Source organism: Heloderma suspectum, chromosome 6 (genome assembly GCF_057233095.1).
Source record: "Heloderma suspectum isolate Gila_16-S chromosome 6, 16-S_ref, whole genome shotgun sequence".
Taxonomy (NCBI): domain Eukaryota; kingdom Metazoa; phylum Chordata; class Lepidosauria; order Squamata; family Helodermatidae; genus Heloderma; species Heloderma suspectum.
The window spans coordinates 94,980,725-95,000,865 of NC_139463.1; the positions used below are offsets into that span (position 1 = coordinate 94,980,725).

General features: G+C 44.8%; 1 protein-coding gene across 1 annotated transcript in view; it reads left to right on the forward strand.

The window, feature by feature from the left end:
- Positions 1-8,364: 8,364 nt before the first annotated feature.
- LOC146341899 (vomeronasal type-2 receptor 26-like) overlaps positions 8,365-20,141 on the forward strand; it is a 39,294-nt gene continuing 27,517 nt past the window's right edge. The window contains exons 1-3 of the mRNA XM_084807740.1: positions 8,365-8,518; positions 11,298-11,304; positions 12,534-12,825. Of these exons, the coding sequence (XP_084663866.1) occupies positions 8,365-8,518; positions 11,298-11,304; positions 12,534-12,825 (453 nt within the window). The remainder of the gene's footprint in view (positions 8,519-11,297; positions 11,305-12,533; positions 12,826-20,141) is intronic.

Sequence of the window (20,141 nt, forward strand, 5' to 3'; positions counted from 1 at the left end):
TTTATAATCTAGAGATGTGTGTCCATCTTTATAGCAGAATATTTGTGAAATTGTCCCTTTCTGCATCTGCATATAGGATATATACATCTTCCCCAACTTCTTGCTAGTTGAAACTGAACCTATTTTGACCTGTTTAAATTGAAATGATCATGTTTGTTAAATATACCCCCACTATTTTCCCAATAGCTCCCCTTTCAGAAGTTCTTGAAATCTATAGAGAATTCTATATTTCAGACTTTTTTAAAATACTTGTAGCTGCTGACAAGAAAACTCTCAAAGCAGCATGTATATGTACATGTATCTGTCTCTGTCCTTATTCTAAGTAGCAAAATGTATTCTGTCAGAATTTCAGGGCAAGTGGGAACTGAGAATACATCCTATGTATGATTCTGGTCTATTATGTCCAATAAATGAAATATTTAGTAGACCTTATTTTCCTGTTTATGGTTCTGTGTTGCTAGGGATTGGTGCCAAATTCACTCCATTGAGAGTGTTTTATGGATTTACCCAATCCGAACCTCCCCGAACCACATGTGGAAATGTATGCTATCTAGGGGTGGATGAAAGTCCCTTACCTGTCCTCGAAGGAGGTTCGCAGTGGGGGGGAGGCGCTTCGCTGGTCCCCCCGCAAAGTTCAGGCCGGGGGGGAGGCTTCCCGCCTCGGCCCGGCCGAAATATCTCCATCTTATCTGGACCGAGATATCTGCAAAGTCAGATATCTGCAAAGTCAGCCGTGATAGGCTATGTCAATCATCACGTAGCCTATCACGGGTGACTTAAAAAAAAAAAAAAAACCCGTACACTAATGGCGGCCCCCATAGGGAGCCGCCATTCGCGTTCCTTATTTAGTCGCTGTAGTCTACGTAAATGTTTACGTAGACTACGGCGAAAATAAGGGCAACGCAAATAGCATTGCCCTTATTTTCGCCGTAGTCTACGTAAATCTTTACGTAGACTACAGCGACCAAATAAGGAACGGGAATGGCGGCTCCCTATGGGGGCCGCCATTATCCGTACACACTTTTTTTTTTTTAAAGTCACCCGTGATAGGCTACGTGATGATTGACGTAGCCTATCACGGCTGACTTTGCAAATCTAGCCATGATAGGCTACGTGAATCGTCACGTAGCCTATCGGGGGCGTGTTTTTTTTTTTCTTTGATTGCAATGGTGGCGGCGGCAGCCGGTCGAAAGACCGGCTGCTGCTCCCGCCCCGCTCGAACACCCGCCGAACCGCCAGCCGGACCCGCCGCCGGGAGGGACATTCGGCGAAGGTAAGTCCCGTCCCGGGGGGGGTGCGGGGGGCGGGGGGGTTCGGAGGATTTCTCCCCGAAACTTGTTCGGGGGGCCGAACACTTTGGTGCTCGGCCCCCTGAAGTTTCGGGGAGAAATTCTCCGCCAACCCTAATGCTATCTGTACTCAGAAATCTGTACATTTCTTAGGTATGTCAAAGGAATCTGATTGGGTGGTGGGGCTTGATAAACTTTCATTGGCTCAGTCTCAAATACTCCATTCCGTCTTCTTTTCGCTGTCCCGACTCAATGTATAATGAGTCAAGTCAGCTTGTGGATTCTTGGTGGTTTTGATTTTATGTAAATTATGGCTGCAATTCCTGCAAATTGTGTAAATTTGGATAAGTTATCCAAATTATGGTTACAATACGCTGCCGTTGCCCTTATTTTCACCGTAGTCTACGTAAATCTTTACGTAGACTAGACGTGCCAAATAAGGAATGCTAATGGTGGCGCCCATGGGCCGCCACCATTTGCATACGTGCTTTTTTTTTTTCAAAGTCACCCGTGATAGGCTACGTGACGATTTACGTAGCCTATCACGGCTGACTTTGCAGATCTAGCCGTGATAGGCTACGTTAATCATTACGTAGCCTATCACGGGTTGTTTTTTTTTTAATTCAGCTGTAATGGCGGTGGTGGCAGCCGGTCGAAAGACTGGCTGCCACCCCTGCCCCCGGACGAAAGCCCGCCGAACCGCTACCGGGACCCGCCGCCGGGAGGGACATTCGGAGGAGGTAAGTCCCATCCCGGGGGGTGGCGGAAAATTTCACCACCGATTTCGGGGGGCCGAATGCATTGGCACTCGACCTCCTGAAGTTTTGGGAGAAATTCTCCCCCATCCCTACTTATGCCTATCCCCTCTTCTGGTTGTTCTCCTAACCAGATGGTTCCCTAATGCCTTATGAGTTTGCCCTCAGGTGGTGATGGTGGTGCTGCTAAATGACAGGTTGGTCCAAAATAAAATCTCCTTCATCTATGATTTAATAGGGAATGAGACGGCTGAACTGATGTGCATTACTGAGACCTGGGTGGGGGAATTGGGAGGGGTTAGTCTCTCCCAGCTTTGCCTTCCTGGGTACTCGGTACAGCACAAACACCGACTTGAAGGTCGGGGGGGTGGGTTGCTGTGGTCTATAGAGATTGTTTTTCCCTCGCTAGGCTCCCTGTCCATTCGAGTGCTGATCTTGAGTGTTTTTATCTTATGTTGGGTATCTGGGATAGATTTGGGATTCTGCTGATGTACTGCCCAAACTCCCTGCCTGAGCTGATGGAGTTGGTCTTGGACTGGGTGTTGAGGACCCCTCAGATGATGGTTCTAGGAGATTTGACTTTCCATGCTGAGGCCATCATATCTGGGGTGGCTCAGGACTTCATGGCTACCATGACAACCATGGGGCTGTCCCAATATATTGTTGGCCCAATGCCTGTGGGAGGACACACTCTTGATGTGGCTTTCTCAACTGGGCAGGAGGATGGTGGTCTGAAAGTCAGGGAATTAACATCTATCCCCTTTTCATAGTTGGATCACTTCCTATTGAGTTTTAGACTCTCAGCAACCTTTCCCATTTGCAAGGGTGGGGCACCTATTAAAATGGACTGCCCTTGGAGGCTAATGGATTCTGATGGTTTCCAGAGGACTCTGGGGGATTTTACTGCTGGTATGGCTGGCAATCCTGTTGAAGCCCTGGTTACTCGGTGCAGAAATGACTAGGGCAGTTGACACGATTGCTCTCAAGCACCCTCTTGCTCTGAGCACAATCCAGGCAGCTCCTTGGTATACATCTGGGCAGAGGGCAATGAAGCAAAAGGGAAGATAATTAGAACACAGGAGGAGGAAGACCTGTGCTGAATCCAAACAAGCAGAGGTTAGAACTCATTATCGAGCCTACTCTGTGGTGGTGAGGGTGGCAAAGAGAGAGTTCTTTCCCACCAGCATTGCATCTTCTTAGTTTCATCCAGTGGAGCTTTTCTGAGTGGTTAATGGCCTTCTGCAATTTGGGCCAGGGAGAGAGATGGTGGAACCCTCAGCAGCAAGCTGTGACAGGTTTGCATGGCATTTTGAAGATAACATTCAACCTTGTTGATTCACTTGGACCTCTAAGTGGCTTCCGATACCATCAACCATGGTTAGGGATGTCAGAGAATTCCGCCACGGACTCCAGTGAGGCTGGATTCCTTAGAATCCGCCCCCCCCCCCATAATCCTTGGTGGAACAGCCTCCCCGCCCACCACCCTGTGGAATCCCCCTGGGATGGAGCTTACCTGGCGGAGGATGTGGTGGCAGGTTTGGCAGTGGCGGCAGCGGATGCAGTGGCAGCGGATGCGGCGGCGGCTCCGGCTAGTCTCTCGGCCACTGCCAGGTTACTGCGGCCACAAATGGTGGCTGGTGTAGCGGCTGCCATTTGCATGGCTTCCTTTTTCTGTGATAGGCTACGTAAGTATTTACAGCCATGCAAATGGCAGTTGGCATAGCGGAGCGGAGCCAGCCAGGGAGGATTCTGGGGGGAGGGATGGAGTGCCTCCCCCCCACTGCCAATGCCCCGGAATGGATTGGTGAGTGGCATTCATACATTCTTAACCATGGTATCCTTTTGGATAGGCTATCTGGGCTGGGAGTTGTACTTCAGTGGTTCTGCTCCTACTTGGGAAGCTGATTCGAGGAGGTGATGCTGGGGGATTATTGCCCTGTCCTTTGGCAGTTATGCCATGGGGTGCTACAGGGCTCTATTTTATCCCCCATGCTGTTTAACATCTACATGAAACTGCTGCAGGAGGTTATCTGGAGATAGGAACTGAGGTGTCATGAATATGCAGATGACACCCAGGTCTATCTCTCCTTTTCATCAAATCCAAGTGAGGCAGTGGGTGTTCTGAACAAGTGCCTGGGAACAGAGATGGACTGGATGAGGGCCAATAAAATGAGACTCGGTCCAGATAAGATGGAGATACTGTTAGTGGGTGGTTGATCTGGAAGTGAGCTGGGTGGCTATTACGAAGAGGGCCTTTTCTGTGGTGGCACTCCAGTTGTGGAATGAGATTCCCAGAGAGGTTTTCCTGGTGCCTACATTGTGCTTGTTTCAGCACCATGTGAAGACTTTTTTATTCTCCCAGGCATTTTAGTTTTTCAGTTTGTTTTTATCTGATACTGTATTTTATTTTATTTTTGCTGCTAGTTCTGTTTGATTATTTTATTTTCATATCATTTTTTAAAAACTTTTAAGCATCTATATTGTATTTTACCATCTGTATTTTATTGTTTTGTATTTTATGGGTTTAATTGTTGTGAACTGCCCAGAGAGCTTCAGCTGTTGGATGGTATAAAAATGTAATAAATAAATAAATAATTTAAACCTGCTAGTTTAAAAGAGCAAAGTCAATGCTTCCTCTTGTTGGCTTAAACTCCAAAAAGCCAGGAAATGAGAAACTAAAGCTGATTTCTTAACAGATGTGCCCTGTGATCAGTGATGATGTTGTGCAATGACACAAATTTTGCTTCTTTACATCTTACATTTTACATCTTACCCTACATGAACTACCTTGGTCTTTCAGACTCATATTCAGAGGAGGAGGATGGAATGCATGGGACCAGCAAAGATGCCCCATGTTGTCCTTATCCTGTATTTCCTTATCAGCTATCTGAGCCTTACTGTATTGCTATAGTACTCACAACTCATCCTGTGAGTTGACAAATGCCTTTATTCTATGAATTGGCCCATGTCTTTACTGGGTAAGTTGCCAGTGACAGATGGGGGGCATCCAAAATCCAGCCATACAAGTAGGAGCAAAACCACTTCAATGCAGTACCCCCATGCCCCCAGCTCAGACAGTCACCCTAGAAGGATACCATGGTCAATGGTATCAAAAGCCACCATGAGATCAAGAAGAAGCAACAAGGTCCCCGTCTCTCTCCTGACATAGGAAATCATACCAGGATACCAAGGTTGTTTCTATGCTAAAACTTGGCCTGAAACACAACTGAAATGGATCCAGATAATTGGTCCCATCCAAGAGCATTGGGAACTGGTTGGCAGCCACCCAGTCAGGGACCACATCCAGGAGAGGAACATTGGTCAATGGCCTGAAGTTGTTAAGATCTTCCAGGTCCATGGAGGATTTCTTCAGGAGTGGTCTCATCACCACTAAGGATGTCCAGTGTCAGGGAAATCCAGCCCTCTTGGGAGATGGGAGACTTTTGCACACAATGACCACCACTGGAATTGCCCACAGCCTGTCACTGCCAGTTCTATCACCCACCAGCCACTGCACAATTCTCTTAAGTGATGGAGTTGTGTAGAGTGGCTGGCAACCAAAACTCCAGTGGGCTTGACCCCCCAGACAGATTCCTCCAACATCACTAATCACTTACCTCGTGCAGGTGGCCTGGGGCCAAGCCTCTCACAAGGAGACATTAATCACCTCCCTAGCCAATGTGGAAGTGGTTGCTTGAACCTGTCTAAGTTACTTCTCAATGTCCTCTAACTGTACCAACTGAAATTCATCCAACAAAACTGGACAAGGCTGTTCTCTGGATCCCTCACCCGGTTCTAGGGATGGACAAAAGTCCCTTACCTCGTCCCGCAGCTTTTTTGGGGGTGGGGGGGAGGCGCTTTGTTTCTCTCCCCAAAAAAATTCTTGGCAGGTGGGGAAGCGCCCTGCCCCTCCCCGCTGAAATTCTGGCCAGGGGGGAGGCACCCCATCCCTCCCCGCTGAAGTTCTGGCTGGGGAGGAGCGCCCCATCTCCCCAGCCGCAAAAGAAAAAAGTAAAGTAAAGTAAAAAAAAAAAGAAAGTGATAGGCTACGTAAAGATTTGCGTACGTGCTCTTTTTTTTTGAAAAAAAAAACTTTGAAAATCTAGCCGTGATAGGCTACGTAAATCTTTACGTAGCCTATCATGTTTTTTTGTTTGTTTTTTTTTTACACTTTACTTGGAAATGGTGGTGGCTGCTGGTCGGAAGACCGGCCGCCGCCACCGCCGCCACCGAAACGCCACCAAAACGCTGCTGGGACCCGTCGCCACGAGGGACATTCGGCCACGGTAAGTCCCATCCCAGGGGGGGTGGGGGGCCGTCGGAGAATTTCCCCACCAATTTCGGGGGGCCGAATGCATTGGCATTCGGCCTCCCGGAGATTCGTGAGAAATTCTCCGACTTCCCTACCTGATTCACCTGCTACAAGACTGTAGCCTCAGTGGAAGCAAGAGTTTTTATTCAAGAAGTGTCTTGCAAACCAATCACAGTGGGCCTCTGATGGACCCATAGCATCCTTAGGGCAAGCATAGAATAAGCCCCAGCAACCCCCAAAAAGCTCTACTGGGCAGCACATGGGTGATCCAAAAGAGGCAAAGAGATATTGTTTTTTTTCCTGCCCTCCATGCCCCAAATATACCTCAGTATAGTCACTCACTCAGCAATGTTCATTTACAACAACTGAGAGTTTTCCTCCATCTGAACTCAAGCCATTTCCTATTTTGTTTCTTTGCTCTCAGCTTTAGGGTTTATCATGGATCCATATGAGCTCTATTGGAGAGCAGACACTCAGGAACATTCACATCAACTGCCTGGGTCATTTTTGCATTCCACAGATTGACTGGGAGTGCCAGCCATATCAGCTGGAAAAACCTCTCGAACCTTCCACACACCATCTGGATCCATTAGCCCCTGGGTCCAGACCATCATAATGGGTCCCCTACCCTTGCAGAGGGGAAAAGCTGCCACCAGTCTAACCCTCAACAGAAGGTAATCTGACCATTACAAAGGGACCTTCAGATCACTATCCCAATGACTGGCTGAAAAAACAAATCTAGAGTGTGCCTTAGTACATGTTTTCGGCTGATGACATGTTGGGACAGTCCTCCAGTTGTTATGGAGGCTATGAGCTGCCCTAAACAAGGTGCCCTTGTCATGAATGCTGATCTCTTCCAAAACTAACAACTTGGGGGACCTCATCTGAGCCCACCTCTGTCATCTCAGGTAGGGAGACTTGTTTGGTAGCAGGGTGGGCGACACACCAGGAGAATCCCCAATCTGTCCACTAGCCCAACACAAGGAACAAACACTCCAGATGAGTAGTCAAATGGTCAGGGAACCTGGAGAGAGAGAAAAAGGGAGAGATAATTCTTATAGACCAAGGCAACCACCCACCCACCCCGGCCCTTCAGTCTACCCTGATGCTGAACCAAGTACACCTGTCAGCACAAATGGGAGATACTAACTCCTCCCTGTTCAACCACCCAGGTCTTAGTTATGCATGCCAGATTGGCCTCCTCATCCACTATTAAATCATGGATAAAGGAAGTTTTATTATGTGCCCATTTGGCATTTCAAAGCAGCACCTGGAGAGACCCAAGAGCAAGCAGAAAGGACAACCACCAAACCTGCAATGTCCCACATCCTCCCTCCCAGGCATATAATTGGGCTCTAAGTAGGGATGTACGAAAGTTCCGCCACGGATCTTGGGGAGGCCGAATGCCAGCGCATTTGGCCCCCTGAAATCGGTGGCGGAATGGCCCGCCACCCCCCCACACCCCCCCGGGACAGGACTTACCTGGGGCGGATCTTTCTGGCGGCGGTGGCTCCGGCGGCGGCTCCAGCAGCGGTTCGGCAGCAGTTCGGCTTCCGACCGGCTGCCACCGCCGCCATTTCCAGGTTTAAAAAAAAAACATGATAGGCTACGTAAAGATTTACGTAGCCTATCATGGCTAGATTTTAAAAAAAACACCGTGATAGGCTACGTAAATCTTTACGTAGCCTATCACGGCTGACTTAAAAAAAAAAAAAACCACGCGCGTACACAAATGGCGGCGGCCATGGCCGCCGCCATTTGCGTCTCTTATTTTGGCACGTCTTAGTCTACGTAAACATTTACATAGACTAAGACGGCAAAAATAAGGGGAACTCAATTAGCGTAGATGCTATGCTATTTGCATTCCCCTCATTTTCGCCATCTTAGTCTACGTAAATGTTTATGTAGACTAAGACGTGCCAAAATAAGGGACGCTGCCACCGTGCACAAACTCCTCATGCTCCAACAGTGGCAAGGAGCACATGAGGGGTTTGTGCACGGGCCGGCAATGGCAATGGGCTGTGGGTGGCAGGAGGAGCTCCACCCCCAAATTGATTCACCGAGCTCTGCCCACCAACCAGATTCCTACAACATCCCTATCTATGGCAGCTTCTTCCAACAGCAAGAGCAACAGTCCAACACACAGCAGGCAACAATGCAGGGTGAGGGCTTGGCAGAATTTATGAAACAGCTCACTTGCCCTGCAGAGTGTCCCAGTGTATGTGGCTTCAGACAATGAATATCTGTGTGGGAGTTGGGGAGTGGATGGACAACCGGGAAAATGTTCTGGAAGAGGGCATGGCTGACTGCCTGGCTGGAACCCCCAAAAGCAGCATTACATAATACAACCTCTGTTGCTGATCCTCACTCTGTTGTAATGGCACATTCAAGTGCTAATTTATGATGGAAGACTCCCTAAACACTGAGGACTTCACATACTCAGTGGCCACAGAATGCTGTGTGTGTGTGTGTGTGTGTGTGTGTGTGTGTGTGTACAGGAGAGAAGAGGAAATGGAAAGCACTATCCTGAAAAAAAAAAAAAAAAAGGAATGATTGCCTTGAATATGGAACAGGAGCTTGCACACTGCAACATACTGTTCCCTCTATGAGGAATGTCCAAAATAGAACCACACAGAACAACATAAGAAAAGCTGAGCTGAGCTGAGCTGAGCTGGATCATATTAAAAGTCTATATAGTCCATCATTCTGTTCACAGTGTGGTCACTAGCAGTGTCTGGGAAACTTATCCATGACTGCTATAGCCCTCTCCCAAATATGTCCCCCAGCAACTGGTATGCAGAGGTACACTGATTTTTACTAGAGGTAATAGACGGCCAGCATGGTAAAGGGCTGGATGTGCCCAGAGATGGCGGAGAATTTCACCACGGACTCCAATGAGGCCAAATTCCAGGGAATTTGGCCTCCGGAGTCTGTGGTGGAACGATCCCACTCACCTCTGCCTCCTGCCGGATCATTGCGGAGCCGAATCCTCCTCGCCAGTGGCTCCATTCTGCAAGCGATATAGCTTCCATTGACATCCATATCACTGCTGATGAGAAAGAGGAAGTGATCCGGATGCAAATGGCGTCCACTATGCCATTTGCGTCCCTGTTTCTTCTTGCGATAGGCTAGCATCTCTATTTACGAAGCTATTTCCCTAGCCTATCACGCGAAAAAACAGGGACGCAAATGGCATAGCAGATGCCATTTGCATCAGCATCACTTCCTCTTTCTCATCAGCAGTGATACAGCATGGCAATGGCGGCCATATCGCTTGCGGAATGGAGCCAGCCGGCAGCTCCGCAGACTCACTACGGAGTGGAGCTGGCCAGTGAGGATTCTGAGGGGGAGGAACGGATCACCTCCCCCCCCCCTCGGACCCCCCTATGGACCCCCGGTAAGGGGATTTGTACATCCCTAACCTGATCTCATCTGATCTTGGAAGCTAAGCAGGGTCAGCCTTGGTTAGTACTTGGATGGGAGACTGCCTGGGAATCAGGCTTCCTGCATTGAGCAGGGGGTTGGACTTGATGGTCTTGTAGGCCCCTTCCAACCCCATGATTTGATGATTCTATGGTACTTTGTTGTTCAGTCATTCAGTTGTCCGACTCTTCGTGACCCCATGGACCATAGCACGCCAGGCCTTCCTGTCCTGAGCTCTCTCCTGGAGCATGCTCAAGTCCATATTCATTGCATCGGTGATGCTATCTAGCCATCTCATCCTGTGCCGTCCCCTTCTCCTTTTGCCTTCAGTCTTTCCCAGCATCAGGGTCTTTTCCAGAGAGTTTTCTCTTCGCATTAGGTGGCCAAAATATTTGAGCTTCAGCTTCAGTATCTGTCCTTCCAATGAGCAGTCAGGGTTTGATTTCCTTTAGGATTGACTGATTTGACCTCCTTGCAGTCCAGGGCACTCCTAAGAGTCTTCTCCAGCACCACAGTTCGAAAGCATCAATTCTTCGGCGCTCAGCCTTCCTTATGGTCCAGCTCTCACAGCCATACGTTACTACTGGGAAAACCATAGCTTTGATTAGACGGACCTTTGTCGGCAAGGTGATGTCTCTGCTTCTTACTATGCTGTCTAGGTTTGCCATAGCTTTCTTCCCCAAGAGCAAGCATCTTTTAATTTCATGGCTACAGTCACCGTCTGCGGTGATCTTGGAGCCCAAGAAAATAAAATCTGTCACTGCTTCCATTTCTTCCCCTTCCATATGCCAGGAAGTGATGGGGCCAGATGCCATGATCTTCGTTTTTTTAATGTTGAGTTTCAAACCAGCTTTTACACTCTCCTCTTTCACCCTCAACAAGAGGCTCTTTAGATCAGCTTCGCTTTCTGCCATTATCTATGGTACTACTAGCCTTTAATAGCCTTCTCCCCCACAAATTTGTCTAATCCCGCTTTAAAGCCATCCAAGTTGGTGGCCATTGCTACAGCTTGTGGTAGAAAATTCCATACTTAAATTACACACTGTCAAAGACTCGAGATTTTAATTGAAGCACATCAATGAGTTGGTTTACTCTGACCCACTGGGTTGAAAAAGAAAACCTCTGTTCAGAATATGTGACAAACAAGTTTTCTTCAGCAAATCCACAGGGAATCCCCATATTTGACTGAATAATTAACTTATTTTATTATCAAAAGGATGGTAATCAATTCTGATGCTCATCTAAACCTCAGTGGAACTCGAGTAGCCACAAACAAAACTAATAACAAAGAGCTGGTAACTTAAACTTAATAATTACCATTTTATGGCTTTTTTTAATCAAAAGGACTGCAATTAATTCTACTGTTCTTCTAAACACCTATGGAATTTCGGTGACGGATAACAAGTCATATAGTGAAGACTGTGGAGGATGTTTAAATACATATACAGTTCTATTTATTCATAGGGAGAAGGACTAGGAACAGGTGAGGGTATGGCATTCTGATCTTTGATGCTCCAGGGTTCAGGTATTTCAGGAGATAGTTCCTTTCAAATGAGGCAGTTTTAATCATGTGTAGTCTAATTATAGTGCTGCAGAACAAAAGAAAGATCTATGTCTAGAAGCCATATTTCCAGTTGTACTGAGAATGATCGTTTTAGTTGTCTTTCTGATATTGTTTCCTCACCTGGTATGCACAGCTCACAGTGTGAAATGCAGTGTCTATAATCCACACACCGCACTTCACTCATATCACCAGCCAGGAGACCTCATGATTGGTGGTGTTGTTACTCATGCTGGCATCGTCTCCAGTTCTGAAATAGTCTTCACTGAACAACCCCTGCCAGCAGTATTGAAAGAACTTGTGTAATGACTTAGTCATTGTTTACTGTCATTTTGAATTATTTTGTCATTGCAATGATCAGTCATTGTGCTTCACTCTTAGAATAGTGGCTTATTTGCTTAGGCTGTAGAAAACGTTATACATTTTTGGCAATGCTGAAGAAAATAAGGCTCTTTTTCTGAACAGGAAAAGAGACATCATGGAATATTTAATATTTTAAAAGCTATTCTACCCATATTTGTGTATATAATTTTTATCTGACCCTTCAGCTGAAAAGACTCACAGGTGTCTTACAAAGACAAAGCCCAGAGAATCACACACCTAACCCTCTAAGCACCCTTGTTTTACCAACATTCCTTACACTTCTCTGACATTGGCTACATAATTTCCTCATGTCATGAGTGGGACTCTCAAACACATATATGAAATTGCCTTATGTTGAAGTCAGACAATTGGTCCATCTAGCTCATTGTTCTCTGCTCAAATTCACAGCCACTCTCCCAAGGTCTGACTGAGGCAGAGCTTTTTCCTAGTCCAAACCATATTCAAACAGCAATGCTGTGGACTGAATCTAGGACTTCTACCTCTAGTTATGGCCCATCCCCAACCGTGTTACCTTTGGGAAATATTTGGTGAAAACTTGGGGAACAAATCCTCCTTCTCACTACCACCATTCATGGAATTGTCATGGATCCATGTAAATATTTTCGAATTCATCATTATGCATCTGTGCCAGGACATGAGCACACATACTGTTTGTTCTTGTTATTTTTGTGTAGCTTACTTTAAACTAAGGAGTACTTCAAGACGGTTAGTATATAAACACTGAAGATGTGAAGAAGTCACAGAGCAGGATGGGAGTGATTCAGTGGAGTGGAATATTCTTCTGATACAGAATGTAACTCTTTTTCTAGTGTAGTGCCTAAGAATTACCAGAGCATCCTGGCCTTGGTATTTGGCATAAAGGAGATAAATGAAAACTCTCAGATCCTACCAAATCTCATTCTGGGTTTCCGCATCTATGACATCTATAACAATGCAAAGAGGACCTATCATGCCACAATGCTGCTTTTATTGGCACTGGAGAGATTGACCCCCAACTACATGTGTGACATACAGAATAATCTAGTAGCAGTCATTGGAGGACTGATCTATCAAATCTCCCTCCATGTGGCAACTATCTTGGATATCTATAAGGTTCCACAGGTAGGATACCAGTCTCAATATGTGTGGGGAGGGGTGGACTATTGGGATGTAACTAACACTTCCTAGGTGCATTCCGATGCTTATTGTATAATTCAAATACATGAATGGTGAGTGTCCTGGAAATATATATATATATATATATATATATATGAGGCTATTTTCAGGCTAGGAAAAATCATCAGTATATTTCAGCCATTAAACACACACACATGCAATTCCACACTATATTCAACTGTGTGCCATGGAGCTGGAAAACTACAGCATCTCCATAGTAGTAGTAGTAGTAGTAGTAGTAGTACTTGTAGTAGTAGCAGTACAGGTTGTTCCTCTACTGCAATGTTGCTGTGTGAAGGATTCTCAGTTCTATTCCCCCTCCAACCTGGTTTTCCATGTCCCTGCCAACATTCAGTCAGCATGCTATGGCCACTGACTGCACTCATTCCACAATGGGCTGTAGAAGTGCCTACTAACATACACATTCAGAGGAACATACAAAGTGAACAGGGGGTCACTGTGCTCTTTTGAGCCCTAAGCCAATCCCACAGTGTTTTATGCCGAACTAGCTGAAGTACCTGGTGTTGACCAGATTAATTTCATTGGACTCAGCTCAGGCATCCACATGGTGAAGGGGCAGGGCGGAGCACGTGATTCAGATGCTCCCTTTCTTCCTGGAATTTGCTCCAAATGGTGAATTTTGTTTTAATGGAGATGGAGATGGGTTTACAATCTAAATAAAGGATTATAACTTGCAGTGGAAAAAGCTACCTGTGCATTGCATTTATACAGACATACAGTTTATTGCTTTTTAGCCAATCAGGCCATCTGCACACAAAACAAATAGAATTCTCACATCAACCCAAAAGGGAGACCGAAGTACAAATTATTAATAAAATAACTAACAAGAGCAAGTTAAAAACATTTTAAAATCCTAAAACAATATCTGCCAGAATGTTATTACCATGTTTACGGATTTAGTTTTTTTATAACAGTCAGTGACTTTCGCCTCTCTAGGGCTCGACTGACAAACTAAGCAGTCCTATATGATGTATAATGATCTGTTCCAGCTAATAATAATTGAGTTATATTACATTTCAGCCCATTTCACATTTTGTTTATTAACTGCCAATTAATTTTATAGTGCTTTTCTGTATAACTGGGCAATGCTGCATATTTAGTGTATTGTAATCAATTACATTTAACTGTCTATTTCCTTACTTGGATCCCTACAAATGAAAAATTAGAGAGCTTCTTTGTACACTGTGTTGGTGTTTCTTCCATTGGGTGCTAAAATAAATTGTGAAGTGAACTTACACAGGAACATGTAATGTATAACTATCCATGAGAAAAGTACTCAGTCTCCACGGCCAAACCGGCATATTTCAGTGACTGTCCCTGTGATTTGTTAATAGTCCTTTCAAAGCAAGCTTTAACTGGAAACTGTATGCATTTGAAATCAAAAGAATAATATGAAGGAATTATTGGAATTCTAGGGACAAATATAGTTTCACCTGCAGCACACCCAGTTAAAACAGCAGCTTAAATCACGTGGGACCTTAGGCTCTTTAACTGAATGCACATCCCATTGCAAAACATTGGGGTATTTAAATTGTGCAAAAACATTATCTGTGATCCCACCTTTAAGTATAATTCATGTGGCGGCAACCCAGGAAAATTATGTGAAATTAGGAACTGTACAGGGTAGTGGACAGTTTTGTCCAGATTCAGTACCGAATTTACAGAGTAATAAATTATTTTGTCTGCATTCAACTTGTCCAGGATGAGCTCATTAACCATTGCAGCCATATCATTTTTTTGAAACTAAAACAGCTCTTTCTCATAACCATGACATGGGTTTCACTACCAATTGCTCAATTCCAGGGTAAACTTTGAACTCTAACTTTCCAGTGGAGTTAATATAAATCCCCAATTTTCCAGTGAATGTAATTTTTCCTTCTGTTTCTACTAAATTCTGGGGGTTTTTAAGTTTTGATGGGCTGTAATTTTGTTTCAAGATTATGGATACATGTTTTTATCTGGTTAAAATTTGTTCGCTGCAGTGCTGAATCATCATGTAGAGTTTGGTTGAAACCGATCAAATGGTATTGAAGCTATAAAGCTGTATAAATTTGTATTCACCATCATTTCGATTCAAAATGGCAGACAAAATTTTCACTACTTCAAACCAAACACTATAATTGCAAGGAACCAAGCACAATACACTGGACTAACAATTGAGTACTTTTGTTCAAATTATAATTGGTATGAATAAATAAATAAATAAATAAATTTTCAACCAACAATATCTGAACAGATCTTACAAACTATTTCACTACAAATTTTACAAAGGAGTGGTACCAAACAATCTCCAGTTATATCTGGAAGACTACAAATGTTTAAACAGTTTTCAAGCTGATATGGTTTTAACTACCATTTTTAAGCAACAACATATATTTTACAAAGAAGTTGTACCAAACAATCTCTAGTTATATACGAAAGACTACAAATGTTCAAACCATTTTCAAGCTGATACAATTTTAAATGCCATTTTTAAAGTACAACAACACACACACCCCGGTGGAATTCCATTTTGAACAGGAAATCGTCCTCTGGTATTAGGATAAGGATAACTGCTGACAATTGTATACAAGATTTTTACAAGCTGATAATATTGGAAAGACAGTCCTAAACAATTGTAACCGCAGTGCTCTGCCAGAGAATGAAGGCAAAATAGCCTATTTTTAAAGGGATAGTGTTGAGATAAATCCTTGTATCTCTTCGGCTCACCCTTTGGCTCACTGGTAGTCCCTACTAGGGATGGCGGAGAATTTCTCCCCGAAACTTCGGGGGGCCGAGCGCCAACGTGTTCGGCCCCCCGAACAAGTTTCGGGGAGAAATCCTCTGAACCCCCCCCCCACCCCCCGCACCCCCCCCGGGACGGGACTTACCTTCGCCGAATGTCCCTCCCGGCGGCGGGTCCGGCCGGCGGTTCGGCAGGTGTTCGAGTGGGGCGGGAGCGGCAGCTGGTCTTTCGACCGGCTGCCGCCACCGCCATTGCAATAAAAGAAAAAAAAAACACCCCCTGATAGGCTACGTGATGATTCACGTAGCCTCTCACGGCTAGATTTGCAAAGTCAGCCGTGATAGGCTACGTCAATCGTCACATAGCCTATCACGGGTGACTTTAAAAAAAAAAGAAAAAAGCACGTACGGATAATGGCGTCCCCCATAGGGAGCCGCCATTCCCGTTCCTTATTTGGTCGCTGCAGTCTACATAAAGATTTACGTACACTACGGCGAAAATAAGGGCAACGCTATTTGCGTTGCCCTTATTTTCGCCGTAGTCTACGTAAACATTTACGTAGACTACAGCAACTAAATAAGGAACGCGAATGGCGGCTCTCTATGGGGGCCGCCATTAGCATACGCGCTTTTTCTTTTTTTTTTTAAAGTCACCCGTGATAGGCTACGTGACGATTGACGTAGCCTATCACGGCTGACTTTGCAGATCTAGCCATGATAGGCTACATGAATCATCATGTAGCCTATCAGGGGGCGTTTTTGTTTTGTTTTTAACTTTCGCGTTGGCGGCCGGGCGAGGCGGGAAGCCTCCTCCCCGGCCTGAATTTCGGCCAGGCGAGGCGGGAAGCCTCCTTCCCGGCCTGAATTTCGGCCGGGGCGAGGCGGGAAGCCTCCCCCCCCGGCCTGAACTTCGCGGGGGGAGCAGCGAAGCGCCTCCCCCCACCGCGAACGTCCTTCGACGACAGGTAAGGGACTTCCGTCCACCCATAGTCCCTACTGCAGAGCTGGGGATGGGTATAGGAGTATTCACCTGCTGGGAAGGGTACAACTCCTTTGTAAAATATATAGTGAAAAGGTTTGTACCATCTGTTCTGATATTGTTGGTTGAACAATTGTTATGTATTAATACTAATTATAATTTGCACAAAAATACTCAGTTGTTAGTCCAGTGTATTCTATTAGTCCATTGTATTGTGGTTGGTTGCTTGCACTTATTATTGTTGTTGTTGTTGTTTACATTATTTATTACATTTATTAAATTTCTATACCGCCCCATAACTGAAGCTCACTGGGTGGTTTTCAGAAATTTAAACATTAAATACAATATAAAGAGTTTAAAATTAATTTACATAAAAGCACAGACAATATACACAAACAACATATAACTAAAACCAACTTTGAACAGTCAGTCATAATTAAAGATACATCCAGGATCAATTAAAACTCATCTTATGCTGCCAAATGCCTGGGGAAAGAGATAGGTCTTAACCTGGCACTGAAAAGAACAATGGCAGACCACATCAGGGAGCTCATTCCACATATGGGGGGCCATCACTGAAAAGGCCCTCTCCCTCATTGCTGTCTTCCAAGCTTCCCTTGGAGGAAGCACATGGAGGAGGACCTTAGATGTTGAACCTAGAGTATGGGTAGGTACAGTTCAGGAGAGGCGTGCCATCAGGTATGGTGTTTCCAAACTGCATAGGGCTTTATAGGTTAAAATGAGCACCTTGAATTGAGCTAGGAAGCAGTGCAAGCAGGTTTGGTTATAGTGTTTGGTTTGAATAAGTTTTTTAGGAACCTTGTCCTTCTTGGTTAGTACAATTTTCACTATGCCTAAAACCATCAAAGATAGAGGTAGAAGAAATCCTTAAAAATCATAAAAATTGGATGTACCGTTTTCGAGTCCATTGAGGACATACAAACACTTCCATTTATATATAATCTCAATACATGAAGAAGATAGTAAGATAAAATCAGATCAGATAAGATCAGATAAGATCAGATCAGATAAGATAAGATAAGATAAGATGAAGAGGACTACATGAGATTGGAAATGTCTGCTCTTAGAATATCAAGAATTGGTTCTGCTTGCTTTTTCTGCATAATTATAAAGGTTGCTAAACTTTAGTATGAAAAGTGTTTTTGGGAGGAATACATTTGAATTAGGTCTCCTGAAAACTGAGATTGGTTCATCTTGCTCTTCCTGTATAATTAAAAAGGTTCCTAAATTTTACTATGAAAAGTGTTTTTGAGAAGAATGCATTCGAATTATTTCTCCCGAAAACTGAAATGGTGCATAAATGTTAATTGACATTAACTACCTCACATTGAACCTGACAAATGCACTAGGTTGGTGTGGGCCAGTTACTATTATCTCTTTAGTAGCAGCCATCCATGGACTAATGGCATAGAAACAATAATATTTCCTTAACTCACACATTTCTTGTAAGGACTGCTGACATAAACCTTATGAATATTCAATATGTATGCATGCTACACTTATTGTTTTGCTCCCTGTAGCTCATTTATGGTTCTGCTCCAATAATGAATGATAAAACCCCAGGCCTTCCCTTCTACCAGATGGTCCCCCAGGAAGTCCTTCAATATGCAGGGATTCTCTCTCTCCTTCTTCATTTTCGGTGGGCATGGATTGGGATGCTTATTATGGATGATGACAGTGGAGAAAAATTTGTGCAAACTGTGTTTCCATATTTTTCCAAGAATCGTGTCTGTGTTGCCTTCATAGAAATGATACCCAAATTCACACTTATCACTGAATTTTCTGGTATAGTTGAACATGGGGCAAAAATTTATGATCAAATCATGGGCAGCAAAGCGAATGCATTGGTGGTCTATGCAGATTCTTACTCCTTGGCGGATTTGAGATGGTTGCAATATATTTCAAAAATAGAGAATGTGACAGCTAAACCAAAAGGTATAGTGTGGATAATGATGGCCCAGATGGAGCTCTCTTCATTTGTATATCAAAGGAATTGGGATGCAGAAATATTCAGTGGTGCTCTGTCCTTAACAATTCACTCCAGTGATCTACCAGGATTCAAGACATTTTGTTGAAAGAACAAACCCTTCCAGTTTGAAAGCAGATGGATATATCAAGGACTTCTGGCAGCAGGCCTTTGGTTGTATAATCCCAGATCAGGTTCTGTGCAATTAGGAGGAGAGTATTTGCACAGGAGAGGAGAGGCTGGAGAATCTTCTAGGGACCTTCTTTGAAATGAGCATGATTGGCCATAGCTACAGTATCTGCAATGCTGTCTATGCTGTGGCCCATGCTTTACATGCCATGTCCTTGTCAAGGGCTCCTTGGAGGGCTCTCTCAGTCTAATCCAGTAGCTAAGTCCAGACACAGACAAAGGGATTCCTTTTAAAGCTTTATTCTTCTTTTACAACTTAACAACTATACTGTTTGCAACTAGATCTGAGCAGCACAGTACCTATGCCCTAAGTTGGAACAGTTGGTCCCCGTTTGAAAGGGAATTACTGGCAGACCCCTGAACTTAAGGACCAGGGGGAGTCCCTCCCCTTTTCCCTTGGATCCTCTGGGCACAACCATTGTTTGCGTGCCAACCGGGCACTAAGCCTCCTTTCTGCACCCTCCATCTGGCGCTGCTCTCTGCATCTGCATCGCGCATCCACCAAGTCTGCTATCTGTGCTCGGTCACTCCCTGGACTGCTAACTAAACTAGGAATGCTGGTGGGAGGAATCTCTGTCAGCTGTTGGTCCTGGGAAAGAGGAGCGCGCTCCTCTCCCAGGAGCGACTGCTCTTCCTCAGAATCAGAACTACTCTGGGATTCTATGGGCTCAGTGTCCACCCTGACAGTCCTCATCTAAACTTAAACACAGAGCAATGGCAGGTTGAGGAGGGTTGAAGCTTCAGAATCAAGATTCCTGGCAGGTAATGCAGTCTACAACCTCCGGTGGAAAGAGCAACGTATCTGTGGGTGTTACAGCAGGCCACACACTGTTTAGTAACCAAAGTGCACATGCTCACATTGTCATATTTCTCTCACCATCCAGAAGAAATGGGGGGGGGGAGTCTATGTGTGTGTGTGTGTGTAGTGTCCTTATAGAGGTTAGTCAATAGATGACTTTGGACTTACTTTTACCCGGGTGAAGTCAGGAGTTTTCTGCTGCCATTTTGTTCTTTATTTTAGAAAGAAAGACAGTAAAGTTCTTGTTGAATTTTCTGACCGGTCTATCATCTCATCTTTCCATTAGAAGAGGGCCCACATGAAATTCACAAGCCCCACCTCCTCTCTGACACATACCAATGTAGCTCTGCCCACTAATCTACAAATGCCACACCTCCTTCACCTATTCCTTCATAACTGAGGGAGTTAAAGGAGAAAAGGGAGAACTACCTATGTTACCATGGACATTCTTTCTTTGTTTACAGAAAACCAGTCAGAGGTCAACACTAGTAACCCACATACCCCCCCTTTTTTTTCCTCTCTCACTAAGCTTCAAAGAACTCAGGTGCAGAAGTACCTCCACC